General features: G+C 47.8%; 1 protein-coding gene across 20 annotated transcripts in view; it reads left to right on the top strand.

The window, feature by feature from the left end:
• Positions 1-9,492: 9,492 nt before the first annotated feature.
• CD44 (CD44 molecule (Indian blood group)) overlaps positions 9,493-18,876 on the top strand; it is an 89,011-nt gene continuing 79,627 nt past the window's right edge. For 4 of the 20 annotated variants that reach the window (XM_044929264.2, XM_044929265.2, XM_025266229.3 and 1 more), the window contains exon 1: positions 9,718-9,961. In XM_044929264.2, coding sequence (XP_044785199.1) covers positions 9,895-9,961 — 67 coding nt within the window. In that variant the 5' untranslated portion in view covers positions 9,718-9,894. Of the gene's footprint in view, positions 9,510-9,715; positions 9,962-18,876 lie in introns of those variants that run through there. The other 16 variants (XM_025266227.3, XM_025266225.3, XM_025266224.3 and 13 more) reach the window with 12 other exon arrangements.

The following is an 18,876-nucleotide window of genomic DNA, read 5'->3' as shown; positions in this document are numbered from 1 at the left end:
CACCTCCTCAATGATAAGAAAATCCAAAAAAAAAAAAAAAAAAAAAGAAAGAAAATCCTGTTGTATTTCTAGTCCTGAGCAGTTCCTGGTACATGGAGGTACTTAGTAAACATTTCTGAAAGTAAGGCAGGCAGTTAATTTGCCAACCCCAACATGGACTATAATCTTTTTGATGGGAGAGACTAGGTCTGGTTCATTTTGAGTTTTTCCTCCATGTTTAGTCCATCTAATGCCTCCAGTAGAAATCTCTTAAATTTCCGATTGATTGAGAGTTAGAAGGCTTGCATTTCCCTCCATATCCTGGTGGATTCATATCTGTGCCTTTTTTTCCCTTCCACCTCACATACACACACTTAAGATTCCTGCTCTTTTCTCTCTCCTACCTACCCCCCTCCACTACATCCTCTCCCAACGAAATTAAGCTCGAGTCTCTTTCTCACCCACGTAGTGCCTTCCAAAGAAGCAGCCTCCTGTGGCAGAGGAGCAGCAGCAGGCAATAAGATGGGTTTGGGCCTGACCTCATGTTTCCAAGCTACTTGTTGTTGTTGTTTAGTTGCTAAGTCTTGTCTGACTCTTTTTGCAACCCCTTGGACTGTAACCCGCCAGGCTCCTCAGTCTGTGGGGTTTCCCAGGCAAGAATAGTGGAGTGGATTGCCATTTCCTTCTCCAGGGGATCTTCTTGACCCAGAGATCAAACCTCCATCTCCTGCATTGGCAGGTGGATTCTTTACCCCTGAGCCTCCAGGGAAGCCCCTATTCTCTTTTCTATAGGAGCCTGGCTGAGACTTGGCTGGAGCTTCACTCCTGTGCATTGTAGCCCAGTTTTACCCTTTGGGTGTTTTGAAGAGAAACAGCTGTTATCATCTGCCAGCTGAAATGTTTTGCCTTTGAAATAGACTGTGAGGCATGTTCAGGCAGAAAGGGGCTTTTGGGAGAAGGTCTGGGAAAACAGGACTCAGAAGACCTGCCACTCATTTGGAGTTCTGTGCAACTGTGGGCAACTCATCAGCGATTCTAGAGTCTCTAACAGTGAGAAGAATTCGTTGTACTCTCTCAGGATAATTGGATGATGGGGGTTTTGGTGGGGGGCGGTGTAGGTAAGGCCAGATTATGAAAAGGGCATGGAATTTAGAATCAGAATTTAGAGTCATAAGTCCTGAAGGCCCAATAGGGGGCACATCTCAGCCATTTAAGCCCCTGTTTTGTTATTGTTGTTCAGTTGCTACGTTGTGTCCAACACTTTGCAGCCCCATGGACTGCAGCACACAGGTTTCCTTGCCCTTTACTATCTCCCAGAATTTGCTCAAACTCATGCCCATTGAGGTGGTGATACCATCCAAATATCTCGTCCTCTGTTGTCCCCCTTCTTCTCTTGCCCTCAATCTTTGCCAGCATCAGGGTCTTTTCCAATGAGTCAGTTCTTCCCTCCAGGTGGCCAAAGTATTGGAGCTTGAGCTTTAACATCGGTCCTCCCAAGGAACATTCAGGGTTGATTTCCTTCAGGATTGACCAGTTTGATCAAAAACCCCTGTTTAGTCTTTTGTAAAACAGACAGCTACCCTCCTATATTCATCAAGTATTCTTGGTTGCAACAGAAGCCAGCTAGCACTAACACAAACACAAGAAAGGGGATTTCTGAAAGGATATCAGGACACATCACACAAGTCATGGGTAAGAATGCAGTCAGATGTCAAGAATGGACTAGAACAAGGAAGAAAAAGTGTCAGAACTGAGGTTTTTCTGCCTTTCTCCCAGCTTTTGCCTGCTTCTCCTTTCATTTCTCCATCCACATGGAGGTACGTGGCTACCCTACAGCTTCCAAGTATGTGTTTACAGGTTCAGCCCTACTCCAATCCCAAGTTTCTAGAAGAGAGACCATGACTGGCTCAACTTGCATCAGGAGTCTGGCAACTGATCCAGTCAGTCATGGGCATGGCAGGTAGGGGTCACATAGTAAGATTATGGCTGCCGTGGGAGGCTGCCTTTAAGGGTCTAGATACAACATTGAGAGAAAGAATTGTGACTTGTGAGTTGGGCCAGCAAACCAAAAAGTGTCTTATGAGGAGTATGATCACTGAATAAACCTCCAGGTGCTATAAACAGAGAATGGTGCTTATTTCTAGGAAGGACAGACAGCTATCTCATAATGATATTCTAATGAATGAAGGCATTTGTTGTTGTTCAGTTGCTAAGTTGTATCTGACTCATTGTGACCCCATGGACTGCAGCACACAGGCTCTTCTCTCCTCCACTAGCTCCCGGAGTTTGCTCAAATTCATGTACATTGAGTCGGTGATGCTAACTAACCATCTCATCCTCTGCCACCCCTTCTTTTGACTTCAGCCTTTCCCAGCCTCAAGGTCTTTTCCAATGAGTCAGCTCTTTGATTCAGATGCCCAAAGTATTGGAGCTTCAGTTTCAGCAACAGTCCTTCCAGTGAATATTCAGGACTGATTTCCTTTAGGATTGACTGGTTTGATCTTCTTGCTGTCCAAGGGATTCTCAAAATTCTGCTCCAGCACCACAATTCAAAAGCATCAATTCTTCAGCATTCAGTCTTCTTTATGGTTCAACTCTCACATCCATACATGAACACTGGATAAACCATAGCTTTGACTATATGGACCTTTGTTGGCAAAGTGATATCTCTACTTTTTAATATTCTGTCTAGCTTTGTCATAGCTTTGCTTCCAAGGAACATGGAAGGACAATCTAATTTCATGGCAGCAGTCACTGTCCACAGTGATTTTGGAGCCCAGGAAAGTGAAATCTGTCACTGTTTTCACTTTTTCCCATTCTATTTGCCAGTAAGTGATGGGGCCAGTTGCCATGATCTTAGTTTTTTGAATGTTGCGTTTTAAGCCAGCTTTTTTACTCTCCTGTTTCACCCTCATCAAGAAGCTCTTTAGTTCCTCTTCACTTTCTGCATAACTGAGGTTGTTGACATTTCTGCTGGCAATCTTGGTTCCAGCTTGTGCTTCATCCAGCCTGGCATTTTGCATGATGTACTCTGCATATAAGTTAAATAGGCAGGGTGACAATATACAGCTTTGATGTACTCCTTTCCCAGTTTTGAACCAGTCTGTTGTTCCATGTCTAGTTCTAACTTGCTTCTTGACCCACTTACTGTTTTCTCAGGAGAGAGAGAAGATCGTCTGGTACTCTCATCTCTTTAAGAATTTTCCACAGTTTGTTGTGATCCACACAGTCAAAGGCTTTAGTGCAATCAATGAAGCAGTGCATGGGTGCTCAGTTGATTCAGTTGTGCCTGACTCTCTGCGACCCCACGGACTGTAGCCCACCAGGCTCCCCTATCCATGGGATTTTCCCAGCAAGAATACTACAGTGGGTTGCCATGCCTTCCTCCAGGGGACCTTCCCGACCCAGGGATCGAACCCAAGTCTCCTGTGGCTCCTCCATTATAGGCAGTAGATGGTTTTTCTGGAACTCCCTTGCTTTCTCCATGATCCAATGAATGTTGGCAATTTGATCTCTGGTTCCTCTGCCCCTTTGAAACCCAGCTTGCACATCTGGAAGTCCTACGCAAATCTAGGATTTTCTAGTAAGTAAGCAAAACTTTAGTTTATGTACTTAAGTTGCCTCATTCTTAAACAATAAGGTTCTACTGCACGCCACAGGGAACTATATTCATTATCCTGTGATGTACTATAATGGAAAAGAAGATGAAAAATGTGTTTATGAATAGCTGAGTCATTTTGCTATACAGCAGAAATTAACCACAATATTGTAAATCCACTATACTTCAATAAAGTTTAAAATTAATAAAATTGTCTCATTCTAAGAGCCTAATTTTCAGTGAGCTGTGAGAATCAATATTCTCTATATTTTACTTTAGTAAACTCCTCTCCAACTCAATGGACATGAGTTTGGGTAAACTCCGGGAGTTGGTGATGGACAGGGAGGCTGGCGTGCTGCGGTTCATGGGGTCGCAAAGAGTCGGACACGACTGAGCGACTGAACTGAACTGAACTGAAACTCCTCTCTACCTCCCCAACTCTCACAAAAGCTTCTGAAGGAAACCTTCCTTCCTAAAAGAGACTGACTGGAATAAAATTGAGTGAAAAGTAATTAAGACTCCACTAGTTTAGTCTTAGTGTTTTTGCTATCAATAGATCGAGAATCAGAATGAGATAAAACTTTCCTATCTCTATATCTCTTAATGGCAAAAGAGGCTTCTTTTAAGTAAAATGAGGATTAGGCCTTGGATTAGTCACCTAACATTCCTGAACCTTGGCTTCCTTCTCTGTAAAATAGGAACGAACTTTTCACAGGGCTGTCGGGATAACTAAATGGCATACAGTTTAGGATACGCTAAGCGCTGGTGTCTAGCTGCGAGGTCTGTGATGAGGAGGCTGAGGCAGCAGTGGCACGGATGATGGCGGTACGGGTAGGTAGAGATAATGGTGATGTAGGTGGCGGTGGTTACGTAATAGTGGGGGGAGTGGTAGTGACATGAGTGGTGATTGGTGGTGATGACTAATTATGATAGAATCAAAAAAGTTTGAATTTTGCTCTGCACCTAATAGTCACATGGTCACATAGCAAAGGGATGAAGAGAACAATTTTCAGATTACCCCAAGGATATCAGCCACCATTGCATTTCAATTACAGGTATGACCAACATACATCATGCTTAAATGTCCATTGATGAAGATCCCCTTAAAGACTTTCCAGAGATGTTTAACTAACAATCCGCATGATGTGGAGAGAAGATGAATAGGTAAGAATTTTACTTATTCCATACTTAAAAGGAATATAATTATATTTCTTTTAAATAATTGTGCATACAGTATACATTCTCACTTGTCTTCCTCCTAATTAGGCTACTACATGAGGTCACATACCATTCATTCAAATCTCATTTTTGACAATTAACATTTCTAAATTAGTTTCTATCCAGCTGAGGGATTTGGTTCAATGGCACACCCTTTTAACTTCCAAAGGCATGTGTAAATCTCATTTTGCAACTGACATGGACCTACCTAGACCCCAGAGGCACCCTGTCCCCTTCATTTTCAGGATGCACTGGCTACTTTGGTTGCCATACTTTGAAAGCCTTAGTAATCCTAAAGGCTCAGCTCCATAGTCACACTCGGTTAACTCAAGACCAGTTAGTCATGCAACTTCATCTATTTATCTTGAAGATTGCATCCCAAATGACCAGTATACTGGGACTTCACTAGTAATTATTTCACAAGAGCTTTTTCATTGCTGTTCATGGGAATGTGTGGAATTCACACTGGGAGGGGGATCTAAGAATGGATTTATTTTTCGAGTGAAAGCTGAACCAGAATGGCACTTTTTCTTTACTTTGCCAAATTGCTCCATCTCTGGGAGAAAAGAACTGGCTGTTATCCCTTTAAAAGAGCCCAGTGGCCTCCTATGTTCATAATCCTCAAATCCCATGATTCAGTTTCCATCTCCCAGCCTTACTCCACACAGGCCTGCTAACATTTGGTTTAGATCTGACTTTTCTTTGCTCAAGAACACCACGATTTATTATTAGTCAGTAATAATAGCCAGCAGGCCCCAATATTTTAGGAAGGAAAATAAACAAAGTCTAGTCTGCCAGAGGGAACTATGCTCCGGCTGTCCTGGGTCTGCTGAAAGTGGTCGTCCAGAAAGACACTGCTGCCTGCCTATGTCTCAAAAGTGTCAGGTTGTTTACATGCTTCTACCTGTTGGATCATGTGATTCCTGAAGTCACCCTATAAAGTGTGTTGGGAGGGAAAAGAACGATAGTATTTTTGCATTTATGTCATGTTTATTTACTGAGCGCAGCACCAACGCTAGAGACAGCAATTACCAGGCATCAGAACTGAGTTAGTCCTGGGACCCAAGGCAAGACATGGTCCTCTCCCTAAATAGCTTAGAGGTTGGTGGGCCATAGTTTCCCACCATGAGGCAGGGATCCCAGGGAAGAGTCCTGATGCCTTATTTCAGTTACTTCTCATAACTGTGATTACATTCTTATTAACGTCAACGGGATGAGAATGTGTGTTATTTGTGGACAGGATAACCAAAACTCCCAGAGGTTAAGAGACCCGAATAAAGTCACCGCCTGATAAGCAGGAGAGCCGAGGCTCAGACTGGGGTTTCCTCATCCAAGGCTGCTGATTGCATCCTGGATTCTTCCCAAATAGTGTAATCTCACGTCAACCCAGATCAATTCAAGCTCTCTTTGTCACTTTCCCATGTCTCATAGTTTGGCTTAGAAAAGTATCCCCTGCAGTAGACACTGACCACCTAAAAATAGCAATTTTGAGGATTTAAGCTTTACAGAGGCTCAGAGAAGAGTGGGGAAAGTCCTGGTGAGGCCAGTAGTGTGGGCAGAGTAGAGAAGGGGAGTCGGGGGTGGAAAGGGAGTGGGGTTTGCTCTGAAAGGTGTTCCAGGAATTCCCAAGGGGTGGCCTTGACTCAGTAAGTCACCAGGTCAGTTTGAAATGAGTCATTTGTGGCATGGGGGCAAACAACCTCAGTCCAGCACTGAATTATCGGGAAGCAGGCTGGCAAAAGATCTCCCCTGGGAGAAGAATCCTAATTACAATGCCCAAGAATTTGCATGCCCCTCTACAGTTTGCAAAACACTTTCATACCCGTTTCTTCCTTTGCTGATTGTTTACTGCACAAGTGCAGAGGGGACCAGGGTTCAAGACGACCCAGTCTAGTGGTTTTTAATATTTGCGTGAAGTAAAATTCTTTGTCAAAATGAAATCTCACTCAGCAGTCTAGTGTATAACACTGATGCCAGAGGGAGCTCTGTGGCTGGGATGGGGACTCTAGTTGGGGGAGGCATGCTGCTGCTGCTGCTAAGTCACTTCAGTCGTGTTCGACTCTGTGAGACCCCATAGATGGCAGCCCACCAGGCTCCTCTGTCCCAGGGATTCTCCAGGCAAGAATTCTGGAGTGGGTCGCCATTTCCTTCTCCAATGCATGCATGCATGCTAAGTCGCTTTAGTCATGTCCAACTCTGTGCGACCCTATGGACAGCGGCCCACCAGCCTCCTCTGTCCCAGGGATTCTCCAGCAAGAATACTGGAGTGGGTTGCCATTTCCTTCTCCCGTGGGGGAGGCATAGCCCACACCTAAGCCTTTGCTTTGATCCCTGTGTATGTTTCTGCGAAGTCTCCAAGGAAATACCTAGTTCCATGGAACAGAAAGACAAACATGTTTCTAGTGACTACAAATACCCATTCCACTTTCCCCCTCTTCTCCAAAACAAAACAAACAAGGAAGAAAGCAGAAAACCCTGGAGGTGACACAAGACAGCCAAGGTCATTCCTTGTCCAATGAAACTCACCAGGGCTGGTGTCTCACGTGATTAGAGCCTGAAGATCTGCCTGGAAGCCAGTTTGCCCCCAGTTGCTGAAGGAAAGTGTCCTCTTGGTCACAGATGGCTCAGCCAAGTCAGCTACTACTGTAGCGTTTATCAGCGTACCTGTTGGTCAAGTGGGGCTCTTTGTTTCAGACGGGCCACCCCTTGAGACGTGGAATGTCAGCCACTGAGCAGCTGAAGAACAGTAAGTCCAGCGATCTTTCAGCTCCAAATACTCTCCCTGAAAATGCAAGAACAGCCCCTAGTCAAGCAGGCTCTTCCCAACTCAAAACTCACACTGAACTACATAGCATTTGTTCTAAATGTTTGTCTCCCTGCAAGTTCACATGTTGAAATCTTAACTCCCACTGTGAGGCTATTAGGAGGTGGGGCTTTTGAGAGGTAGTTCAGGTCATGTGAGTGGAGCTCCCGTGAATGGGATTAGTGCCTTTTTAAGTAGATGCACATAAGAGAGCTTGTCCTCTCTCTCCCCCTCCATCCCCTTCTCTCCCTCTTGTGAGGACAGGACAGGACAGAGAAGATGACTCTCTGCAAACCAGAAGAGTGTTCTCACCAGAACCGGATCGTACTGGCACCCTGATGGTGGACTTCTCAGCCTCCAGAACTGTGAGAAATAAATCGGTGGTTTAAGCCACCCAGTCCATAGTACTTTGTTATGGCAGCCTGAACTAAAGCAGTGGGGATGGCTGCACAATTTCGTGAGTGCATGAAAAGCTACTTAATGGCTAAAATGTTAAATTTTCTATTAGGTGTATTTTAGTACAACAACAGCAACAGCAAAGTAAACTTTCATTGACTTCCTGTTTCTTAGGGATCAAGCTCAAACTTCCTAGTATAATTTACAAACTGGCCCCTGCTTACCCCCTAGCCTCATATCTTGCTGTCCTCCTTCAACCTTTTTATCTGATCAAATGTTCCAATTGCTCTCCGAAATAAAAAAGTGATTACTTTGCCTTAAAAATGCTGGCAAGGCTCTTTCAGGGTCTTGTCACAGTTTCGGGTAACCTCTATCATATTCTGTGTGTCTCACAGGCAAGAATTTCATTCAGATTTACTTTCAGTAGTCCAAGTTAGCAATAAATGCTGCATTTGCTTTTCAAATATTGCATCACAATGCTACAGACAGATATGGAATTATAATGCAAAGTATGATTTTTCAAACTCAAAATGAGGAATATGACAATCTCCTCCCTTTTCTGAGATTTGCTGAGTAGAACAGATTAGAATAGAAAGTGGATTAACATTCACGTAGATAGGAATATAAATGGGAGCAAGAAAGAAGGGATCGATGTGTGGGTGGGTGAGAGGAGGGGTAAAATGATGAATGGATATGTAGATGATGGATGAATGGGTGGATAGATGATGTGTGAGTACATGTATAAACAGATATGTGGGTATGGATGGATAGAGGGGAGAATAGTATATAGATGGATGTGAATTTACAAAGAAATGTGAAAAGATTAAGAATAGATGGATGAGAAGTTGTATGGGAGGGTGGTTGGAAGAAAATGTGGTTGATGGATAGGTAGACGAAAGGATATGTAGCTGGATAAATGGCTGGACAGGAGGCTGGGTGCATGTGAGTGCATACTGACTGATGGACAGGAGGGTAGACAGATGTGTGAGCCCTGGAGAGACATAAGATAAAATGGGTAGATAGAGGAATCCTTGGGTGTTCGGGAGGATGAGTGCGAGTGTGAGTAAGCCAAGGAGGAATGGATGGATGGAACCAGGTGCCAGCCTGGGACCGGAAGATGATGCACAGGTCGGTAGAGCCAAATACCAGCCCCGTGGCTGGCTACCATTAGCTTTCCCTAAGCAGTCCTGGTAAGAATCAAAAGTCCACCCGAAGCGTGTTAATGAACTCCCTTCTCTTTCAAGGGAAGGTCGATGAGCTCTTCCTCCCCTGGAAGAATCGCAAGCTCCCGACCATGGGCAGGGAAAAACCACACTTCCACTGTCCCAGCCCCTCTCCCAGAATATCCAGCTGCCTGTGAAACCCACAGAGAAGAGTTCCCCAGCCTAAGTCAAAAGAGAAACTTCGCGGAGGGGAGAGGCCAGAAGCTGAACCCAAAGGGGCGAGGTTTCAGGACTCAGTCATTCCCTCCTGCGTCCAGAGGCTGCGCTCCCAGCCGCCAGGAGAGAAAAGTCGGTGCGTCCTGGGTGCATGGGGACCCCTCGGCCCTCCGGGGTGCGCGCCCAGGCACCCCGCTTTATTGTCTCGGGGGAGAACGGGGCGGGGGCGGAGGGGCCAGGGCTAAGGAGAGCTGGTACGTCTTTAAACTTCTGCCGGCTACTTAGTCACAGCCCCCTCGCTTGGGTGTGTCCTCCCTCGCTCCCTCCCTCCCTCCCTCTTAGGTCACTCTCTCAACCCTCGAATAAAAACTGCACCCAACTTCCGAGGCGCCCTCATTGCCAGCCGGACCCCAGCCTCCGACAGGTTCGGGCGCCCTGCTTGCCCCGTGCTCCGCCGGCCCCCGCCCAGCGCCCGGCCCCTCCGGCTCCACTCCGCTCGCTCGGTCGGTCGCTCCGACGCCATGGACACGTTTTGGTGGCGCGCAGCTTGGGGACTCTGCCTCGTGCAGCTGAGCCTGGCGCAGATCGGTGAGTGCCCGCCCGGACGGGAGGGAGTGGCCCGGACCCAGCCGTGCGGGCTCCGTTGGCCTTGGGGGGTCGGGGTCAAATGGGCGGTGAGCGGCTGGGATTTGGCGAAGGAGGACTGGGCGAGGATTTGCGCTAAGCTCTTGGAGAGCCTGTCGGTGGGAAGCACCGTTTTGTGGAACGGCAAAGAGAAAGAGCGCAGAAAAGTTGGCGCTGTTTGGGCAGCAGGCTGTTGGCGCGCGGTTTGGGGTGGGGTGGTTGGAGCCGGTGGAGCACAAGGCGGAAAGGAACTGTACTCCTGGGTGCGTGCAGCCTGTGTCTGGACTAACAGACTCCTGTGCCCAAGGGCGCTTGAAGCCAGGCTGCGCAGGGCAGGGACAGGGGCTGGGGTAGGGACAGGGGTGTTGGCGAGGTGGCCCTAGAGGTGGGCACTGTTGCCATGTGTGAGGGTTGGTGGCAACAAGCTTCCCAGAAGGGGGTCCCGCGTTCCTGTGGCTCTCCCTTTTCACCTAGGTTCTAAAGCTCTTAGAGTTGGCTCCAGTCACGAACAATTTTAACGCTTGTGGGAACTTGAACCTTCTCTGTGGCAAGGTTCTGGGTCGCCACGAGGTGCCAGCCTGGGGCAGGGAGTGTGAGTAGGATAGGCAGTGACTCGGCCAGCTGCTCCATCCTGGCAACCTCCTGCAGGCTGCCAATCAGTTAGGGGAAATCCAGACAGTCATGTGGCTCCCAATGGGTGCCTGGCAGCCTCGGAGCAGGACAGGGAAGCAGGCTCCTGGGTGGCATCAGGGATCCCTGAGCCGGTATCCCATCCCCACAGAGTCGGTGCCTCTTAGGGGCTGTCGAGGGGGTGGCTGCGTGTGAGGTATTCTGGCAAGGCTGAACTCCCAGCATTCCTTTTCTTTGTCTTTATATGTACAGATAATTACATGGCTGATTTGCTTATCGCTAGCAAAATTAATTTTTCTTTTAAGAAGTGCCAGATGGGTCATTAAGACAGCTCAACCTATGGTTAATTCTACTCAGCAAGTGTTTATTAAACCCAGCTCTGGGGGTACCAGGAAAGTAAGAGACACAGTCCTACCAGGATACTTTAGACTGAGGATAAGTGAGGGTCTAGGATTTAGATTCCTGAATCAGAAAACTAATAATTAATAATAATAATTAACAGTAATCACAATGGCAGCACCAGCCACCATTTACTATACATTTGGGCTGGGCCAGGCACTGTGCTAAATTCTTTACATGCGTTATCTCGTTTTACCCTCAACCATGGCCCACTGAGAAGTGTCCTGTTGTTAGCCCTGTTTTGCAGGAGGGCAACAAACCGAAGCTCAGAGAGGTTAAGTGACTTGTCTGTGTTCACACAGTCAGAAGACTGCTGGTTCTGTGAACCAAGCTTCTTTGCCTGTTGCTTAGTTAGCACTGGTTAAGCGGCATGTATGACATGGACAAACTCAGAAAGGATTTTGTGGAAGGAGGTGGTGGACCAGAGGCTTTAGAGGAGGCTTTCAAAGGGGAACTGGAGCTCCAAGGATCTCTTGAAAGGCAGAAAGACTTGGTATGGGAGAAAGGAGGGAAAGATTTCAGGGAGAGCTGTGAGCCTGGCCTCAGGGAAGAGGAACCAGGCTGGTGTCTCTCTCTCTCTCTCTCTCTCTCTCTCTCTCTCTCTCTCTCTCGCCTATAGGGAAGTCCATTTATATGTTACCTCCCTGGGGCATCTTCTGCTTTGCTTCTGAGGATTCTGACTCCTGACTCCTTCCATCCTGTAGCCCAAATTCTTCTAAAGGGCCCCATCCCCCAATATTTGGCACTGTCCTGACCCTTGAAGTTCCTGCCTTCCCCCTAGATGGGCAGGCTTACTTCTGGTCTGGGTTTCCGTGGTCCCTTTGGGCAGCGTCATTTGGAGGAAGCGCAAAAAAATGCCAGTAGCAATAGCTGTCTGGGCCCAGGCTTTCATGCGCTTATCAAGCTATTTGGAAGGAACTGAGGCTTGGAAAGGAGATATGACTTAACAGTGGGCTCGGGCTGGGCCGGCAGAGAGAGGAAGGACAAAGAGGAGGCGGGGAGACTCTTCTGGTGCCCCACCAGCGAAGGCGGTGGGCTCCGGAGGACAATGTGGACATTTCGGCAAGTGGCAAGGATTTGGGGAGGAAGAAAGGGTTTGATCTTCATACTGAAAAGCAAGAAGTAGAGACATGGCCAAATACAGTTAAGCAGCATTAGACCCAAACTCTAAGTTGGAGAACAGATATGTTGAACTAGGCTTCACACGTGGAAGGAAGAAAGTAGCCCTGGGTAAAGAGCAGTGAAGCGAGCCTTCTGTACCTGTCTGCCTCCTGTCCTCTGTGGGTGAGAGGTCCTTGCTAGAGAATTGTGCCCCTGGTGTTTAGAAAGAGGGGTGCAGCTAAGAGCTCTGGAGCTTTGGGGCTGGCTGGCACCGCTCTGATCCCTCTGAGCATTAGAGACCCCTCTTTCTGGGAGTTAAACTTTTGGCTGTGTTTTCCTGGGTGAAGCAGCAACAAAGCCAACCTCCATTACCCCTGAGGTCGGTTAGCATCAGTTAATTCAGTTGCTCCCCAAATACACAATGGACATCTTCCTTCCTGCTAAGGCACAGTGCCAAATAGGTGTGTTTGAGTCTTGCAGCCAGTAGAAAAAGTTTCCGTTCTTTTTCCAGTTTGGCCCACGCAATTTGGAGAGGCTGCTGGGCAGTGTGAAATTCTTAGTTTATGACAGATCCCTTTCCACTCATTCAAGAAATATTTCTTGACTCACTATTGTAGACTCAGAGATGGGGACTCCAAGAACCATTTAGAAAAACCCTTTCTTTTTCCCAAGGAGGAAACAGATCCCCCAAAGAGAGAAAGATGACTTCCCCTTTCTCAGGCCGAGTGTTAGCACAGGACACTTTCCAAACCTCAGGTCTCTGAAATACCTTAATCCTCCAGGACTGAGCCCCACCTCCACTACTTACAGTGGGTGGGGAGTGTGTGGTCTACAGAGGTAGCAACACACCTTAAATTGCTGTCTTTAAACACTCAATACAATTTTATATTTTCCTCGACAATATATCCAGTTTGAGTTTAATGTAAGAATAAAGATGATAAATTTCTTTTTATCGAGCCTCTGTACTGTCCAGTGTCTCCTGGAGTGTTGCTGGATCCCTCTCAGTTAGCAGCATCCCAGCTTGAAAAGCCTGACACTCGGTTCCTCTACGAAGTAGGGTCCTAAATCTGCAGGAAATACCATTTACTGAGCACTGTCCCTGGTGGCTCAGTTGTAAAGAATCCGCCAGCAAGGCCGGAGACGCAGGAGATGTGGGTTCAATCTCTGGCTCAGAAAGATCCCCTGGAGGGGGAAATGGCAACCCACTCCAGTATTGTTGCCTGGAAAATCCCATGGACAGAGGAGCCTGGAGGGCTTCACAGTTCATGGGGTCACAAAGAGTCGGACGCAACTGAGCGCACACGCACACAACTTCATACGAGGCATTCAGCCATGGGCTTTGAACAGGTTATCCAATATAAGCTTCGCAACAGCCCTGTGTATGTTTAGCAATCTTTTCATTCCATTTCCCAGATAAAGAAGTTGAGAGGCTCAGGGAGATGGAATGACTTGCCCGAGGACACACAGCTAGTATGAGTGATGGAGTTGGGGTCCTCTGTTGTCCCACATCCTCTGTGTTAGCCTCCAGCGCCTGTGTTCCTTTGATTCGTTATTTCCCTCTGGAGGACTCTGGAAATTGTGTGAGGCCAGCAAACGTGAAGCCTGGGATGAGTGGCTTTCCTCTTCCCCGGCAGGCTGAGAACTCTTGGCTGCCCTGCTCTGCCCTGGCCTGTCTCTCTCCAGTCCTGGCCACAGCTGTCGAGAGATGCCAACCTAGCTATTTGTTACTAAAATAAGTCAATTCCCTTATCAGAGTCCAGCTGCCCTTCTAGACATGCTCTCATTTGCAGGCTTGGAAAAAAGGGAGAGGCTGTTCCTTGTCTAAGAGACAAGTCAGGGCAAGGCTTTCTGCCTGGAAACAAAAAAAAAAGGGGGGGGGGCTTGCAGAGGCTCTGACCCTGCAAGCATTCTAGGTACAATGACCCAGGAAGCCCCCTTGTTACATGCTCAGTGGAACCCTCAGCGGTTAGCAGGTTGTGGGTGCCCCAGTGAGGGGGAGTGTCAAGGACCCCGGTGATGGGCTGATACGGTTCTCTAGAAAAGGCAAGGACCTTGAACAGAACGTCGGTGTGGGGTGTGAGGTGACATGTGGCCACTCAAGTGAGATTTCAGTTTGGCCTTGAGTGTCAGACGGTTCCAGGTGAAGAGGAGGTTGTGGGAGGGAAGCGGGCCTCCCCTGGCCACCCGTCCTGGCTGGGATGGAGGCTGAGTTACAGGCTACCCTTGTCTTTCCCTCCATTTTAGTTGACTCCACCAAGAGACTGAAAGGGAAGTGGGTCTTATGAAAGAATGAACTGAAGCAGGTGGCAAATCCCGCCAGACCAAGTGGAGTTCTCAAAGGGGATCTTTTCTGCTTCAGAGATAATATCTGAGGGGTTGCACAGCCAGATGCTGATGACTCAATTTCCTTTGTGTCTTTGCTTCAGTGGGAAACACACCAGTGTTCTCTAGACTCACCAGGGGAGGCTGATGCCTCCAACCTTAAATTGGAAGGCCACTCTTAATCCTTTAGCAAGTTGATATTTTTTCTTAAAAAGTGTGCTCCCTCGAAGCTGCCCAGCAAGGATTTGGGAAGCCAGCCTGATCTGCCAGAGTGTTTTCTTAAGTGTGTGGTTGTGGGATCTGGCTTGGCATGGACACAGCGGTTGGGAACTCCGGATTTTCCAGGAGGGTCAGGATTTCAAACATGCATATATTCTACCAGTTGAAGTTCAGTGTATATTTTGACTTAATATAGATTTTTTTCTACAAATAACTGCATGACTTTGTGTGATTAGAAGTCAGAAACTTGCATGGATTTTCGCATAAGTGAAAATCACATCTCCACAGCTCATGAATCAGCCTAATTAAATTACTATCCAATTAAATTGCTATCTGGTTCAGAAAATTTATACTTTGGAGGGGAACATTTGTGCCCCTCTGCTCTCTCTTTCTTGATCATCCCAATATGTGAAGCCCCAAGAAAAATGACATACTGGGTTTTTGGTTGCTAGGTGTGGACATATACATGGTGGGTGTGCCCATAGGTGTGTAAGTATCTGAACGCATGTGTCTACCCATAATGTGGTATTGCTGGTCAGTCATTAAGCTTGTATAAGGTGTCTTCTGTGGGTCCCACACCGTACTGGGTATCACAGGGGAATTAAATGTGAGAGAGCGGGACTCTATCCAAGAACCTTAAGGTTCTACATGGGGAACACCGTACCAAGGAGTGACAGCCTGCCCAACTAGGACCACAAGACTGACAGCCTTGCCGAGCTGAGGCACAGCCAGGAGGCCTGGGGGACTCAGTGATGGGGAAGAAGACGGGGCCGTGTGCACAAGAGAAGGTTTGAGCATCTGATGAAGCGGTAATAACCCCGGGTTGTGTGTATTTCTGTTGCCCTGCCGTTCATTTACTCACTCTTGAGCAAGTTCATTAACTGGACAATATATCCAGCAAAAGCTCACACACTTGCTGCCCATTTGGTGCACCAAGCAGTCTTGAGAGCTCATGGTCTACAGGGCACAGTCTTCGCTCTCAAGTAGCTTGTGGTCAAGTGGAGGGTTTCCTGGATAACAGCTGATGGTGCATCTCTGGTATGTTCACACTCTAGATTCTGAAAGTGCACGCCTGCCACCGCCCCCGCCCCGCCCCCGGCCAGGTGTGACAGCCTATATAGCCTCCAGACATGGCCAAATGGGGGTGGGGGGGTGGTGATAAAGTCACCCCCAGCTGAGAATCCCTGGTGTCACTGAATGGTGGCCAACCTCGTCTCTGACGAGGAGATATCTGGTCCCCATAGGTCCCCAGTGAATTAGCCTAAAAACTGCACAGGGAAATTAAGATCAATAAGCATATTTCTTTTCTGGGGCCAAGAGGTGCTCATGACTTTCACACTTCTCATTGGCGGAAAACCCCAGACCAGATAGATCTTCTCTTATCTCTCTTCTACAGTGTTGTGGGGGACCCCCCTGACATCAGGGATGGAATCGCATTCATTTTTGTAGTCTCAGAACCCAGTCTTGGCCCATATTTGTTATCTGTTACTGTTGAACTGAAATGAAAATTAGAATATAGAAATTACTACATCCAGGTATATGAAGACATGCTGCACAGTCTACCTAAGATGCGGAGGCCTCTATCTGTACATGATAGTGGTGATGGGGACTGCCTCCAGGACAAGGCTGAGATGAGCGCTTGGCTGGACAGCGGCCCACCACAGGACTCGTTTTTGGTCTGCCCAAGTAGGGAGATCACCCATCTGTTTGTGGCTTTGGTGGCTGCTTGCCGTGACTGGGGACGTCTGTCTAAGGACAGGATGACTCACTTCTTGGGCCAAGGAGGGAGTGGGAGTTAGGCCGGATGATGACACCCAGTCCCACATTGAAACCTCAAAATAAAACACTCTTGGGCAGTGGCCCACTTGGAACGCTGGCTTATTTTGGAGATGCTAATCTGACGCTGGACTTCTTGGGTGAGAGACTCACACTCTCCCTTCCAACCCCTCCAACACTGCCCCCTTCCAATTTCTGGAAGGTGTTAGCAACTGGCAGAGAAGTGGAAGAACTTCCCAGAAGATCCTTGCCTTCTCTGTGGGACTCCTGCAGCTACTAAAGGTCTTCAGCAAAGCCTGACGTCTGATATGGAGGCCAACGGTGCTTTGTCTCCATGGAGCTTGCCACGTGTGACGCTGACCACAAATGGGGCAGGTCCTGCCTACCCATGGCTCATCCACCCCGTGAAACTTGGGGCAGGATGAGGGGTGAGTGTCAGGGGGGTCCAGAACCTCACAAACCCAGATCTCCCTGAGTTTGGGGGTGCATCGGCTGCCTGGGTGTGTCCTCTTGAGGCAAGAGTCTCTCCTAAGAACAAGTGTGGGCAGATAGGTCCCAGGTGGGTGGGGAGGGGCTGAGTCACCAAGGAGGTGATTTGCAAAACCTAGGTCCCCAAAATCTTTCCTGAGTCTTCAGCTTTTGAGAGTGAATGTTAAGTGCAAAATTCTAGGGAGAGAGAGAATTCACAGAGACCAGTAATTTTGAGACTTTGCCATGGTGTCAATGGTGAGTCTCCTTGAGCTGTGCCTGAAAGTTCATCTTTCTAACCCTCAACTTTCTGGAGAGTTAGAGCTCTTGTACATTTCGTGTTTGTTTCTTTGCAGTCAGTTGTATATATTGGAGATACTGTCACTACTGTTGGTAATAATAGCAAACACTGAGTCCTGACCACATGCTGACATCATCCTGTTGTTCCCTCTACTAACATGTTTAATCCATGCGCTAACCTTAGGAAGGCGTGCTCGTATTATCCCTCATTTACATATGAGAAAACAGAGGCATAGAGAATTTGAATAACTTCCCCAAGGCCACAGAGCTGGTAAGTAGTAGAGCTGGGTTTCAAGTCCAGGTGGTCTAGCTACAGGGTTCATGTCCTTGCTGACTGCATTGCTCTGCCTTCCTTAGTATATCAAGACATCAGGGTGTCCAGAAACCCAAACAGTGATACCTGCTAGTATGCTTACTGGTTGTCTTCATAGCTGCTCGTACACTGCTGGGCAGGATCATAACATCCACAGAGCTGGATTTGCTCTCCATTTATGTGCATGATGTCAGAGGAGGGGGCTGGAGCTGCAAATATGAAGGAGAAAGAAGTTGTCATGGAAACATCTTCCCATTCCTACTCTGTGCGGCTCATTCATTCCAGTTCCTGGATAGAAGGTCTGCTTACTTCCATATGGGATGTGGAGTCGGGGGAGTTGAGGAAGGAGTAGGATTTGGGGGATGGTGAACTGAGTCATTTGTTCAGTATCACTTCATACTTGTCCCCTGGATGGTGGATGAACGCTGCTGACTGATGGCTCCATCGTCTAGGACCTTGGCTCATGACAGGATAAAGTTGGGAGAGGAGCCAGTCGAACAGCAGTGAAAATGTTTGCCCTCAGCTTAAGGGTCCTTAATGCCAGGACCTTCTCTCTACCAGCTCGAATTGGAGACAGAAGGATAGACTCTGAGAGCGAAGAGTGTCAGGCAACAGGCCGTGCTCACCCTGGGCACATGAAATCGGGCCAAAACTAGACATTTACTCTGCCCTTCTTCCCAGCTCCAGTGCAAACCTGTGGCTTGGCTGCTGTTTGGCCCAGCAGGTGGCCTTTGCATGGGAGAGGGCAGGTAGCATTTCTTCTGGGTGCTCTCCCAGAAAGGGGGAAGCAAAGGCCCCTGAGACCTCCAACTCAGCCTGCAGGTAGGCAGCTGGGCCTTTGGCCTGGGAGCAGTGACTCCTCACAGAACCCCATCTGTTTCAATTTCAGTACATCTTTTTGCACTTGAGTAGGTCTGCAGTGCCTTCTAGAAGAAACCACACATCAGTAGTGGATCTAGGCAGCATCTTCTACTTCCTCTCTCAGAGAGAACCCACCAGGATATTAGAGTGGGGATGATAAGGCCTCTTCACAAGTGTTCACCATTATGGAACTCAAGATGCCAGGGAGAAAGGAACAATTCCATGCAGCTTAGACCTGGTCTCTTGCCTCTGGCTTGGAAGATCATTTCTATCCAGGCCCCTGGCTCCAAAAGTATCAAATGGCATAAATACTGTATGCCAGTTACAAATGTTGCCATTGTTGCATGTGTCCAGTTCATGAAGCAGATTCCAACAGAGCTGAGCATCATCTTATAGTCTATAGCAGGCCAGCTGACGTCACTGAATCAGCCCCTCAGCCATCAGTGAGTTTCAGGGCCACACTTCCCTACAAGGGGAGGACAAGGGTATA

Source organism: Bubalus bubalis, chromosome 16, assembly GCF_019923935.1.
Source record: "Bubalus bubalis isolate 160015118507 breed Murrah chromosome 16, NDDB_SH_1, whole genome shotgun sequence".
Lineage (NCBI taxonomy): Eukaryota > Metazoa > Chordata > Mammalia > Artiodactyla > Bovidae > Bubalus > Bubalus bubalis.
Note: the sequence above shows the minus strand (reverse complement) of the source record. Positions and strands in the feature narration are given on the sequence as shown.